Source organism: Sturnira hondurensis, unplaced genomic scaffold, assembly GCF_014824575.4.
Source record: "Sturnira hondurensis isolate 20B ecotype Veracruz unplaced genomic scaffold, ASM1482457v3 Scaffold0014854, whole genome shotgun sequence".
In the NCBI taxonomy this organism is placed as follows: domain Eukaryota; kingdom Metazoa; phylum Chordata; class Mammalia; order Chiroptera; family Phyllostomidae; genus Sturnira; species Sturnira hondurensis.
Window position 1 is genome coordinate 8636483 of NW_028087485.1, and position 12557 is coordinate 8649039.

A 12557-nucleotide genomic window follows, 5' to 3' on the forward strand; every position below is an offset into this window, starting at 1 on the left:
CAGGCAGCGGAATAATTGGCCTTATCATAGTTGCCTCTTCCAGAGAAAGTGACATTCTTGCTCCCAAATTGAGAACCACAAGTGTCAACAAATGAGGCAGAGGCACAGACCCCTGTGCTTGCAGAGGAGCGTGAAGACGGCACCAGAGCGTATGCTACGTGCTGTTGTCGCAGGAGTGAGGGAGACCACGGTCCGGTCACTGAGTCCACCATGCCTGCACACCAGCTACCAGTGGCCTATTTTCCGTGGGAATGGAAGAGACAAGAAGTAAAGGGTTATCTCTGCCCAGCTACAGAGTTTCCATTTAGGAGGACGTGTGATGCTATACAAAGAGTTCAAGTTCAGGAGCCAGGGAAGGCCCTGCTCTCAGATGTATGACCTTCGGCCTGGATCCACTCTCCCCTCAACTTATTAATTGTATGATATGTGGCAAGTCATTTAACCCCTGAAACGCTCAATGTTTTCCTTTGTAAAATGGGGCCAGTGATACCCAGCTCTCAGGTCTGCTGTAAAGGTCAGAACGAGATAGCTTAGGTAAGGAACTAGCATGGAGAAGCAGTTCAATTGCAGGTGGGTTCCGTGATGGTTAATGCTCCCCGAGTGTGCTGCATACATAGCACTCTGTGCCAAGCATTTTCTAGGAAATGTACATATTTCATGTTATCGAAATATCATAACCACTTTATCAGGTCGGTTTTAGTATAATCCTCATCGTACAGATAAGGAAATGGAGGCACAGAGAGGTGGAGAAATTTGTTCAAGGTCACCCTGTGACTAAGTGGAAAAGTCATGAACTTGAACCCAGACCATCAGTCCTAAAGACTTCATCTTGACTCGTCACTCCTCCTTGAGTCAGGCTTCTACTAAATCTACTAGAGTTGGGGCCCCAAATGACTTGACTGATGGGCAGCCCCCTAATCTGACACACTATGGGCTGCAAATACTATGATACTGAAACCCTGATTCTTTTGAAAAAGTCATCACCTAACCTCAGTAAGTCTCTAAGCTTGAAATCCTATATGTAAATTGTTATTTGACTAAGAGATGCCAACGGGTGGTTGTGCGAATGGCCATTTATGCCGTCATCCTTCTGGGGGTGGAGACGAAACTTGAACCACCTCCTGTATTAAAGCAGGAGCTCCAGAGAGAGTGTCACTAAGGCACAAGATGCTGCTACCCCGCCAAATGCTTTTAAACAGTCTTGTCTATTTAGAAGTAGATGGCCTCTGAATTATTAATCCAGTAAGGCAAATAATTATATTACAGTGGCACCTGGCAGGAAATGTCATCTTGCCGTGACAGCTACTGCTCCAGGCTCCTCTGTTACACAGAAAATTGAAGAATCACCAAATTCAATTTCAACTCGGTTAAGCATGTTGGGCCAAATCATGAAACCGAAAGGGTGCATGTTTAATTTAGTTTCTTTTCTCTGCACACTGTATTACTAAGGAATACCATGGCGCTCTAGGCTCTAACTGTAAAATGCGTCATCATCAGTAGAAAAGAGAGTGGGAGACAGGGATCTGTAGGGGCTGAGCAGGGAAGAAAAATAAAATGTTAGAAGATACCCTGTGAGGCACCAGCAAGCTGGAAAATCCCGCAAGATTTAGGAACAGTCCCTTTCCTCAATCCTACTCCGTCCGCGTTCCTAAACTGGGATTTATGTGGCCAATGAACCTTCTGAAACACAACACAAAAATAAAAATACATTCCTATATCACAATTATCCCGAGGGAAAGCCTATGATACCCACCAGCTTTTCAAGTCCCTAAGAGGTCACACCACATGGAATCTGGTATGTGCAAACTCTGCTGTGAATAACCCATTTGGCTTGGCCCTTCTGTGAACCTGGGGAGGCCCCACACTTCCTAGCTGGCCCAACAACCAGTTTCTCTCCCACCCAGTTTGGCTCCCTTCTCTCCCGAAGTCCAGCCTTGCCTGGCCTTTTCCCTACGCCAGCGACATTTTTCCACTCTCCATTTGCAAAATCGCATCTCACCCAACATCCGGGCCAGCAAATCTTGCCTACGAAAGAACATCTTTCACTAGGCAGCACTGACATTCCAATCCCCTTCAGTTAACACAAGGGACAGCATTTTAAATCACTCTTCCCCCCGCCCCGTCCCCTCTGATCACCCCCTAAAAGTCTCAGCTAAGTCCTAGAAGCACAGAACCTATTCCCTTGATGCCCTGCAATCTCTATCACATGGACGCCGGAATCAAAGGAGCCTTATAAACAAAGTCCGTAATGAAATGAAAACTATACAAACACAGAGGGTGATAGCAACCATTCATTATTACAATTGAGTGAGCACCCCTACCTGTGAATTGCTGTCCTGTTTGCTCATTTATCATCTCGTTGAATCCTTGCAATCTATTCATTAATTTATTTATTGAGCAAACATTTTTTTAGGTCCTTTCTGTTTGCCAGATACTTTCTTAGGTGCTGAGGATACAGCATTAAACGAAAATGGAAAAAAATCTCTCACTACATGCCTAGATGTTAAGTAGGTATAGGTGGACCATCAGTAAGTCAGTGAGCAAATATTCAGCATGCCAGAAGGCAAGAAGTCTTAAGGAGTGATGGAATGTAAAGTCCTGGGGACAGGCCTCACCCAGTAGGTGAACAAAGGGGGGGGGGCGGGGAGTGAGGGAGAGCCAGCCTCCAATAGAAGAGACCTCAGGCAGAGGAAGAGCCAAGGGCAAGGGTTCTGGGGAAAACAGATTGGTCTGTACAGGGAACATGAGGACAATGTAGCTGGAGCAAAGGTAGCTTCTGTACTATAAACAACTTCCATTCGGGGAAACTGAGACTTAGAGAATGAAATGGGTTGAATGGTGCCCCCACCCCAAAACCACATGTCCATGTCCTAGCCCCCGGATCCTATAATGGGTGCCTTATTTGAAAAATAGTGTTCTCTGAAGTATAATTAAGGATCTTGAGATTAGATCTTCCTGGATTATATGGGTGGACCCCAAATCCAATGGCAAGTGTCCTCAAAGGGACAGAGGAGAAAGCCACACAGAGATTGGAGCAATGCAGCCACAAGGCATGCTGACAGCCACCAGGAGCTTCAAGAGGCAAAGAATTCTTCCTAAGCCTCCTGGAGCCTCCTGCCAACCCCTTGACTTCAGTCCTCCAGCCTCCAGAACTGGGAGACAGTAAATGTCTGCTGTCTAAGCCACACAGGCTGTGGTCTCTGTTACGGCAGCCGTGGGACACTAAGAGAAAGCAGTAAAATAAAGTTGCCAAAGTCACAGAGCATTCTGGGAGTGGTGGGGGTGGGGGTGGGGGGCAAACTGGGGCTTGAATCCTGCCAACTGGACATTAGGATGCCCTTTGAGCCACTCAGCTGCCTTCTGTCTTTTGTACACACCAGTGCATATACTGGCTGATGACCGTGGGGCACACAAGGGGTCCCTTAAGAGACTTCAGCATTAGGTACCTGGTTTTGGCTCCCAGGCTTTGCCTGGCTGCCAGTCTCTCCTGAAACTTGGGATGCTGTCTCCCATTGCAAGGATGGGATTCTCTGGCTTGTTTTGTTATTTGCCCCCAGCAGATAGCATGGGAGTCAGGCTTAACAGGTCACCACAGTATCACCGTGATTGGACCTGAGCGGAAGGATTCTGAGGCTCCGATTCCTCAGGAGTCCCATGTGGGTGCAAACAGGCATGCTTTCATATACTCAAGCACCCTGGTTACTTATTGCCCTGCCAATTTCCAATGAGCAGCAAAATTAGGTTTTGGACAACCTGTGCAAATGGAGGCAGGCCTCAGTCGATAGGAGCAATTAACCCCTAAATATTTAATAGACGTTGTGACTGCTCCCTCTCCCTGGCAGAGGCTCTGGCCAACCTTATGCAAATAATCAAGTCAGATGAAGAAGCAGCAAGGTGTGCAGAACTCACGCCCCAGGCCCCTCTGCTCCAGGACCCAAGGAAACTCCAGGACAGGGCTCTGGGGTGATGACACAGCCAAGAGAATGGCTTTTTGGGACAGCATCCTTCCACGTGTTTACAAAGGACAAGGTCAGCGGGATACATGCATGGCCTCTTGAATGTCACGGACAGAATAAGAATGGAGGGTGAGATGCAGACTCACAGTGGCTGATGAAACTTGCTATCACCCTGTGTGACCGCAGGCAGTGTGACTATGAGCCTGAGTGTGAGTGTGCATGTGCGTGTGAGGAGGTATACGGGAAGGTGAGCATGCAGGCACTCCCTATGCAGAGAAGCTCCTAGGTTCACAGCTTCGTGAAAGCCCTGTCTGCCTTAACACACCCACACCCATCTTCTCTGCCTGTCTCCTGTGCCCCAGTGTCCCTCCAGCACTGACTTACCTAGCATACACACTGGGCAGTGCCTAAGGCACAAACACTTTCTTTCTTTGAAAATCAAAACAAACGATGAAATTTTAGGCTCAAACAAACCGCTTTAATACATTTGTCTTTATACCAATGCACTCATGAAATATCTTTTGATATCATTTTATAGAGGAAGGAGCCCACGAAAGCTTAGGATCATGAAAGTCAACGCACAGACCTGATCCCGCATGGGTCTGTTCTTGCAAGTGCAGGCTTCCCAAGAACTGTGGCACCTTACATCACAAAGGACTGAAAACAGGCACACCCAGGCCAAGTATCCCTCTCACAGGTGACCTCTTATCCACAATGACACAGGGTCTCTCCTGGAACCAGGCACCACCCCTATCTCTCCAGCCAGACTACATTCGTCCAGAGGAATGTGACACTGGAGGAACACAGAAGCGACAACATTGCTGAGGACAGTGTGTGACGGGCCCCACAAGAGATAAGCTAAGAGCTTGGCAACTCCCAGGTGTGGGCCGTTGGTTCCGCCCGGAACATTAAAGAGGACTTCCAAGAGGGGGCCCATCTTCTCCTTTCAAAACAGGCTTCCCGATGTCTTAGCTGTCATTGCTCACGTGAGCCAAGCCAAGGAGCTCCCTAAGAATCTCTAATCCTCTTACCTCCAAAGCGAACTCTCCGTCACGCTCCCCAGGTTGAAGTCATACAGCTTCGTCAGGATAAGTATAACCTGTGAAGGGGGTGAGGAGGAGAGCAGAGGAGAGGAGCAAAAGGGGGAGAAAAAGAAAGCTTACTTTAGTTAGTGTGACAATGTACAGTGCATCCCAAACCACCCAGAGGAAGGCTTAGTGGACCTGCTGAGTGGATGATTATCATACGATCAAGCAAGGGGAAAGCGTATTAATTTAATGCATCCCCGTAACTGGGAGCATTTATTTTAGTCCTGAAGATGTTCTGCTTTTAAAATAAAATCATGCCCACAGGAATGAACTGGGAATTGACCGTTGTTTCTCCACATCTGTCCTCCTTTGAGGTCAGGCACGGACTGGCTGGCTCTGTTACGTCCACCAGGAGATCTGAGAGTGGGCTTGCTTCTGATCCAAAGACAATTCTGATCTGCACGCTTGGGCTAAAAAGGTAAGAAAGAACTGGGCCCCATTCTGCTACAGAAAGGCTCAAAGAGATTTAGTGTTCCCATTACTATGGCCACAGATACTTGAATGGCAGGCAGGTGCCCAACATGACCTGATGCCATCTGTCCAGTGCCCAACACAATCAGACGCATGTCACCTACCACGCAGCATCTGTCCCCACCATGGAGTAAGCAGGTCATTGGACTCCACTGGACTCCAGGACCGCTTTCCTGACTCCAGTTGAAATTACAAAACCCAGAAGGAAGCTGGACTGCCGGAGAGCTGGAGCTGCCTATTAGCAGTTTGCTGGAATGGCTTTGGGCTGGTCAGTCTGATTCTACGCCCTTTAAACTCCTCCAGCTGGGAACTTGGATATAAGACATCTCCTAGCCTGACCCTCATGAACTTGGACAGTGGCTTAGGAACAACTCCACACCTACAAGGACTCTAGGCACATGCACCAGAATCAATCTTAATCAAAACGCAGGTGCCTTATATACAGTGCCTGCCTCCACGCGTGATAATCCAGTTACACATAATTGTGTTTACCTAAATTTAATGCACAACTCATTTCACTTTTTTCAGCTCCTTCCCATTCCACAATTTAACTTCCTCCAGTTCATTTGCACAGCAGCCATTAAATGCTTTCTGAGATAATGAATTTCTGCTACCAAGTTGGGGCTTTCCCATTCTAGGTATCCATTTTAAATTAAAGAAAAATAATCAGCCATTATATTGAACATTTTTATGGCATTTAACTGATAATGAAATCCTCGCTTTGATATTTCTTCTCATCCAGCACTCCATGGGGACGGTCAGCTCTGTTTCCATTTGTTTTACATGAACTAAGAAAGATTTCGAGGATGGGACCCATTACAGGTCAAAGAGAGTCCATGGCAAAGTTGGTCTGGAACATTCACCTTTTCTACAGGACCATTACTGGAGGGCGCATCGGTCTCCTCTCCAACTGATTCCTGTGCTGGGGAGTGATGGACTGACACACAGCCCAGCCAAGGCAGACACCAGTGACACAGCTCTTTGTAGAACAGTAGGATCTGCTAAGCCACCTGTCCGATTAGCAAAGCACAACAGCGGGGAGTGTGAATCCCATGCAAAGAACTATTCACAGGCACTCAGGGGGCCTTGCCTCTCCCCTTCATTACGAGTTCCCTCATTCATTAAATTAAATCAGAGGCTAATGAAGACAAGGGACTTCTCCACACTCTTCTCAACCAGATACCTAGCAATGTGCCAGATAATTCCTGTTTTTGTTGACGTTCTACACATGCACATACATACAAGTGTCCCCCCTTTATTTTACCTTAATTTTTATATTAAGTCACTCTCACAGTTGGTATGTAAAAGCACAGTGACTATGCATATGCAAGCCATCTGAAATGCTGGACAAAGAAACTCAAAACTACGCTCCTCTAGGAATTGGTCAGAGCCCCTGTCTCAAGCACTACAGGAGCAAGGCAGAACAGCGCATTTTCTCCCAATATCAAGCCCACATGAACCTGCAACAATCTCTAACAAGTGCAAAGTCCACAGAAAGAGAAGAAAGAGATGCTGGGGGTAATAGTTCCACTTAATTACTATAGAGTTTCTAACAAATAACTGGGTCTGGGCCACCCTTCTATGAACCCAGAGCCATTCTCATTCTATCAGGCTCCTCGCTCAATGCTTGGACTCAACGCATAACCAGATCATTATGACACCGCGTGAATAGAATGAGCAAAGTAACTCCAGGGAATGTCGGGACCAACAGACTCCCCTTCCTTCCTTCCCTCCCTCCATGTCGTCTGTCCCTGCTGTGTTTCTGTGTCTAGTCTCATCTTCGTGTCCGCTTGTTGGGGGATCCAGACAAACACACCCGTCCAAACCTCTGTGAATATTATTTCTGCCTTCGTGGCAGGCAGCTTCAATTCTGTCCTGGAATTCATGCACTCTCTTGATTAGGAATCTTTACTGGCTCCCCCTGTCTAATGATGAATCCCTGACGCCTCAGCTGGTATGTAAGACACTTCACAGTCTGGCCCACCCTCACTCTTCCAACCACTTTCCCCCAGTTCTCGGGAAACTGTCCCCTGCTTTAGCAATCTAAGTATCTCGAGGTGCTGCAAACAAGCCAAACCCATTCTCGAAACTCTGCTTCTCTCTAGCGTGTTGTATTATTGTATCCTTGCTTGTGTCCAGTCCTCTTATTATCATCTGCATAGCTTCATTATTATGCAAAAAATAGCTCACAATCCACCTTCTTCAGGCAGCCTTCCAAGACTGTCCCAGCCATCCAAGTTTTCTCTTTTGAAGAGAAAGAGAATATAATTTGCTACTTCAAACACTATCTTAATAGCTTCAAGACATCACATCAGTTACCTTCTCAACCTGATGTTTTACAATTTGAGGTAGGGTCTGTGTTTTGTACTTCTGTCTCCCTAGCAGGTCGGCTCAGCCTGTCAAATGCTCCCATAAATAGTCATTTTTGAGTCAATAAAAGATTGTGGTGCTTTGGCAGTAAACCACAGTCTTTAGAATGGGTGGCAGTAATTTTGTCTACTACCCGCATTTTAGAGATGAGGAAACTGAGGCACGGAGAGAGAAAGTAACTCAAGTTTAAGTCCCAATAATGTGTGACTTTGACCAAGCTCCCCAGGGCACTATACTTCCCACTCCATGAGTGAAGCTTGAGTCTAACAGTCACTGGAGAGCAGTGACACAAAGTCTCTGACCCCATGCCTAGTGAGTTTAATGTCAGCATTCTGCGTAGTGTCCGCAAATCTTTCTGTGGCAATTGGGGGTCCACGTTTTGAGAAATATTCCATCACATCGTGATTCCTTTCCCAACCCTGTGCCGCAGTCCCCCGCCCCTCCCCCCACCTTGCTGAGATCCTGATCAAGAGGAGCATCCCTTCCTTTTCCTTGAGTTTAACGTAACAAAGAAAGCAGAGAGTAGGAGATGCATGAGGAGGATGTCTCAGCAAAACCACCCCTGCCCTGGAAGGAAGGTCACCACACTGAGAATTGCGGGCTGGAAGCTTCCTCTCCACTGGAGCCCGCACAGAAGGACATAACAAAGCTATGAAGAGTCTTTAAGCCTGAAGACATTCTGTGTCATGCAAACAAAACCAAAAGCAAAAGAAAGCTTGGCCACTCCTGGCTTCTCTCACCACTCAGGAGGGAATTACCAGCGAGGAAAACTAGACACAAACCCACCTAACCACAAGCCCCAGGCTGTTGGGAAAGCACTCAGAATGGACGGGAAAATGTGAGTGTGCCTCTGGAATCCCCAGCGGCTTGCAGGAAGGGTGAGGATCCATAACACAGGCCAACTTGACTCCCCTCCAGCAGAGGTCCCCAGATGAGAGGGAACACTCGAATTCAAAGAAGAAAAAGCAGAAAGAAAACAGTGATTAAACCCTACTATGTGCTGAATACTACGCTGGATGTGTCTCAATTCTCACAACCAATTTTTGAGACTGAGCAGACGTTATATAATATCCCCATTTTGCAGATGAGGAAACTGAGTCCTGAGAGCTAAGCAAATTACCCCAAAGGTACAACTGGCAAGAGACAGAGCCAGCATTCCCACCCAGAGCTCTATGACTCAACCATGCCTGTTGTACTCTAGCACAATGCTTCTCCATGTAGCAAACGTTCACGTGGGCTCTTTGTGCACAAGGTAATTACTGGGCAGCAACAGAAAAAAAATACCCTTGCTCTCAAATAGTTTATCACTCACTCACATATTCCACAAATAGTTACTGAGCACCTCCTATGTGAATTATAAAATCACCTGCTAAACTCCAGGAATCAGGGGCAGGGATCCAGGGCTCAAAGCCCAGGGAGTGAAGATAACTTTTGATTTCTTTGTTCCGGGAGGAAAAAAAGAGAAACAAATGTGTAATAAGAAAAGAACTAGACAAATTGTTGGAAGACTCAGGTTTGTGCAATAAATGTTGTCAAATAAGTAACTTTTTTATTAACTCGCTAAAGTCCTGGAGAGATTTTAAACAGCAGGAGAAATTAAAATAAATTAGAATAATTAATGAGTAAATAGCACTTCCCTCTTAATGTAAACTGTGTACATACAAACACACACACATAGAGTAGTGAAGTACCTAGCTATATATGTGAGTGTATATGTGAACATAGCTAGAAAAGCTAGTATATATTTATGAGAATATATATATATATACACACACACACATACATAGACATATGAACATACACACATAACCTTAAATTGCCATTTGACGTCTTCCTTGAAATAAGAAACCTCTGTTCATACATCTCTTATAGCCTTTAACACATTGGGTTAGAGACTTATCCACATGTCTGCCTTGTCTGTTAGATTGTGACCTCTTCAAGGCAAGAAATTGGGTTTCTGCGCCCCCAATACCTAGCATATGCCTGACACATGGCAGGTACTACACAATCTCTACTGGATGAATTACAAATCTATGACAATAAAGAAGGGATGAGATGATAAATGTATGAGAGAGGTGCAGATAATGTGCTGTAAGAATTGAGAAGAGGAAGCAATTAAGTCCAGAAAATGTAATCAGCCAAGTCTTCATGAAGGAGAGATTATATGATCTGGGACTTCAAGCATGGTAAGAATTTCAATATCCAAAAATAGAACACACCTTCCCTCCTTCCCTCTCTCTTATTCTTTTCCTTTCCTTCCTTCTGTTCTTTCTTGTTTTTGTTCTCTTTTTTCTTCCTTCCTTCCTTCCTTCCTTCCTTCCTTCTTTCTTTCTTTCTTTCTTTCTGCCTTTCTTTCTCTCTCTCTCTCTCTCTTTCTTCCTTCCTTTCTTTCCTCCATTAGAAAGAAGGCAAAAAGAACAATGGAATCATACAGAAAGGATGCAGAAAGCCCAACCTGTGGCCGACTGATGAAAAGTTTTATAGAATAGACAGTGGTGACATGAGAGATTATACTATAATAAGAGACTTGCTATGTATATATAATATATATTATATATAATAAATAATGTATATTAAGGAACTGTATTATAGTAAGGGACTAATATAAATAAGGTGACAAAAAGGGACATGGCTGGTCTCTCACAAAATCAGGTGGTGCTGTCTTTGTTGACCATCCACCTCCTATCGTCTTGTCCCCAGACATCTGGCAACTTCCGCTGCCCCCAGATACTGGGGCCAGCCTTCTGCTACCTGCCTGAGCCTTAGACACACTCATTGCTGGTAACTAATGTCTCCATTTCTCATTCCCCCCTTTCTCTTTCACTTACCTATTCCTGGTTATTCCCAGCATTGCATAAAATTCTTGGTGATAAAGAAGCAAAATAGAAATGGTTCCTGTCCTCATGAAATCTGCTGCCTGAACCTGCTGCCTCCCAGGATTATTGGTATTTGAACTACGGTGTCCAAGTCCCTGGCAGGCTTAGGGTGAGCGATATTTGAGGGGTAAGGGGGCTTTCTACACGATTCCCACCACCCACTTCCTAATGAGAGGAGGCACCCACACAGAATTGCAAAGAAGTTTCCGTCTCTGTTCCAGCTGAGAATTTTTCTCCATTTCCCTGTATCTCTATTCCCTTATCACACTGGGTCCAGCTGGGTCCTCTGGGATGGGGCTAGTGTGGGGGCCATGGGGAAACCACAGCACTTGCCAGGAGAGGGCTGTACTCTAAATCCAATCTTACCATAGGCTACCATGTGAGCCTGGACAACTTACTTACTTTTTCAGAATCTGCTCCAATTTCCTAAAATTGGGATAAAGATACACTTCCCCCTGCCAGCCTCACCGGGTTGCTGATTCAAATCAAATAAGGGCTGCTGACCTGCTTTATAAGCTGTACTATGCAAATATGAGTTATTAGTATGATAATTATTCTTCAGAAGACAAGGGTTCCATCTAATGCTCACTGGGTGGGAGGGGAAGGGGGAATTCAAAGGGGGGGAAAGAGTTGCTAAGCTCCTTCCACAACGTACCCACCCATTCTAGACCCCAGTGGCAATGCAGGAGGCTGCAGATCAGACCTGGTGTGCTCACCTGACACCTGCACTCGGCTTCGGAGGCTTCGGAAGGGAGGAGGAAGACCCCCAGGGAATCCTGTCCTCTGAAAGGATAATGAATAATCTGCATGTTTGTAAATCACTAGGATGCTCTCACCCACGAGCACATTCAGTGAAGTGAGGACCTTTACTTTAATCCATTAACCCTTCCTGAACTCCTGGTGCCTTCAAATGCATGGCATTCGCTGTATGTGCCCCTCCACTTCCCCCTCACCTCTCAGCACCTCATTCCTGCCCCTGCCTGGTAGTTCTGTGTCCAGCCGATTGGAAGAGACACAGTGGCTTTCTTTACCAGGAGTAGTTGACAAAGGTAACCTAACAAGGATGCTAAGACACACTCCTCAGGGATCACCTACCAAAGACTGTATTTTGGAGTCTCAGTAGAGTCTGAATCTTGGGGTCCTCCTCCCCCCACCAGAGCAATCCCTCAGGGAACAGAAACTCAATATTTGTGGTGCACAGCCCAACTGATCCCCAATACAAGTACACCCACTGGGTATCCAGATTGGCACTGGGCATGCGCCAAAGTCAGAACAACATAAACAGTGCTCCCCACCCTCTGTGAGTCCGCAGCCCAGTTGAGAGGACAGTGTAAGAGACCGAAGTTGCCATCTGTCATGCATATCATCAACTCTGGCTCAAGATAAAACCTCAGCATGAGCCTTGACTCTTCCCTTATCCAACACACAACAAGTTAAACCCTGAGTCTCCTGAAACATGTTGCTCTCCACTGTATCATCCAATTGCAGGTCCCCGTAATTTTTTTCATACATTCACTAACCAAATATGTATGAAATCCTTCCTGTGTGCCAAGTGCAGTGGATCCACCAGTGAGGAAAACAAAGCAGCTTCTTTGCTGTCACTAAGTTTACTCCCTGGCAGGGAGGTAAAGAAGTAGGTAGGTGGCATTGTGTTCAGATGATGGCACGTGCTTTGGGGGTGGCGGGGCCAGTCAACAGAAGAATAAGTGCTAATGAGCAGGGGTCACCAGGGGCATTTAGGCTGCAGCATAAATAAGGAGCCCAGGAAAGTCCTCTGTGAACAACCGAATGAGACA

The 12557-nt window shown here is 46.1% G+C and overlaps 1 protein-coding gene across 1 annotated transcript in view; it reads right to left on the reverse strand.

The window, feature by feature from the left end:
• The window catches only part of SORCS3 (sortilin related VPS10 domain containing receptor 3), a 557219-nt gene that overhangs the window by 382427 nt on the left and 162235 nt on the right, over window positions 1-12557 (reverse strand). Inside the window, exon 2 of the mRNA XM_037063981.1 lies at window positions 4988-5055. Coding sequence (XP_036919876.1) covers window positions 4988-5055 — 68 coding nt within the window. The remainder of the gene's footprint in view (window positions 1-4987; window positions 5056-12557) is intronic.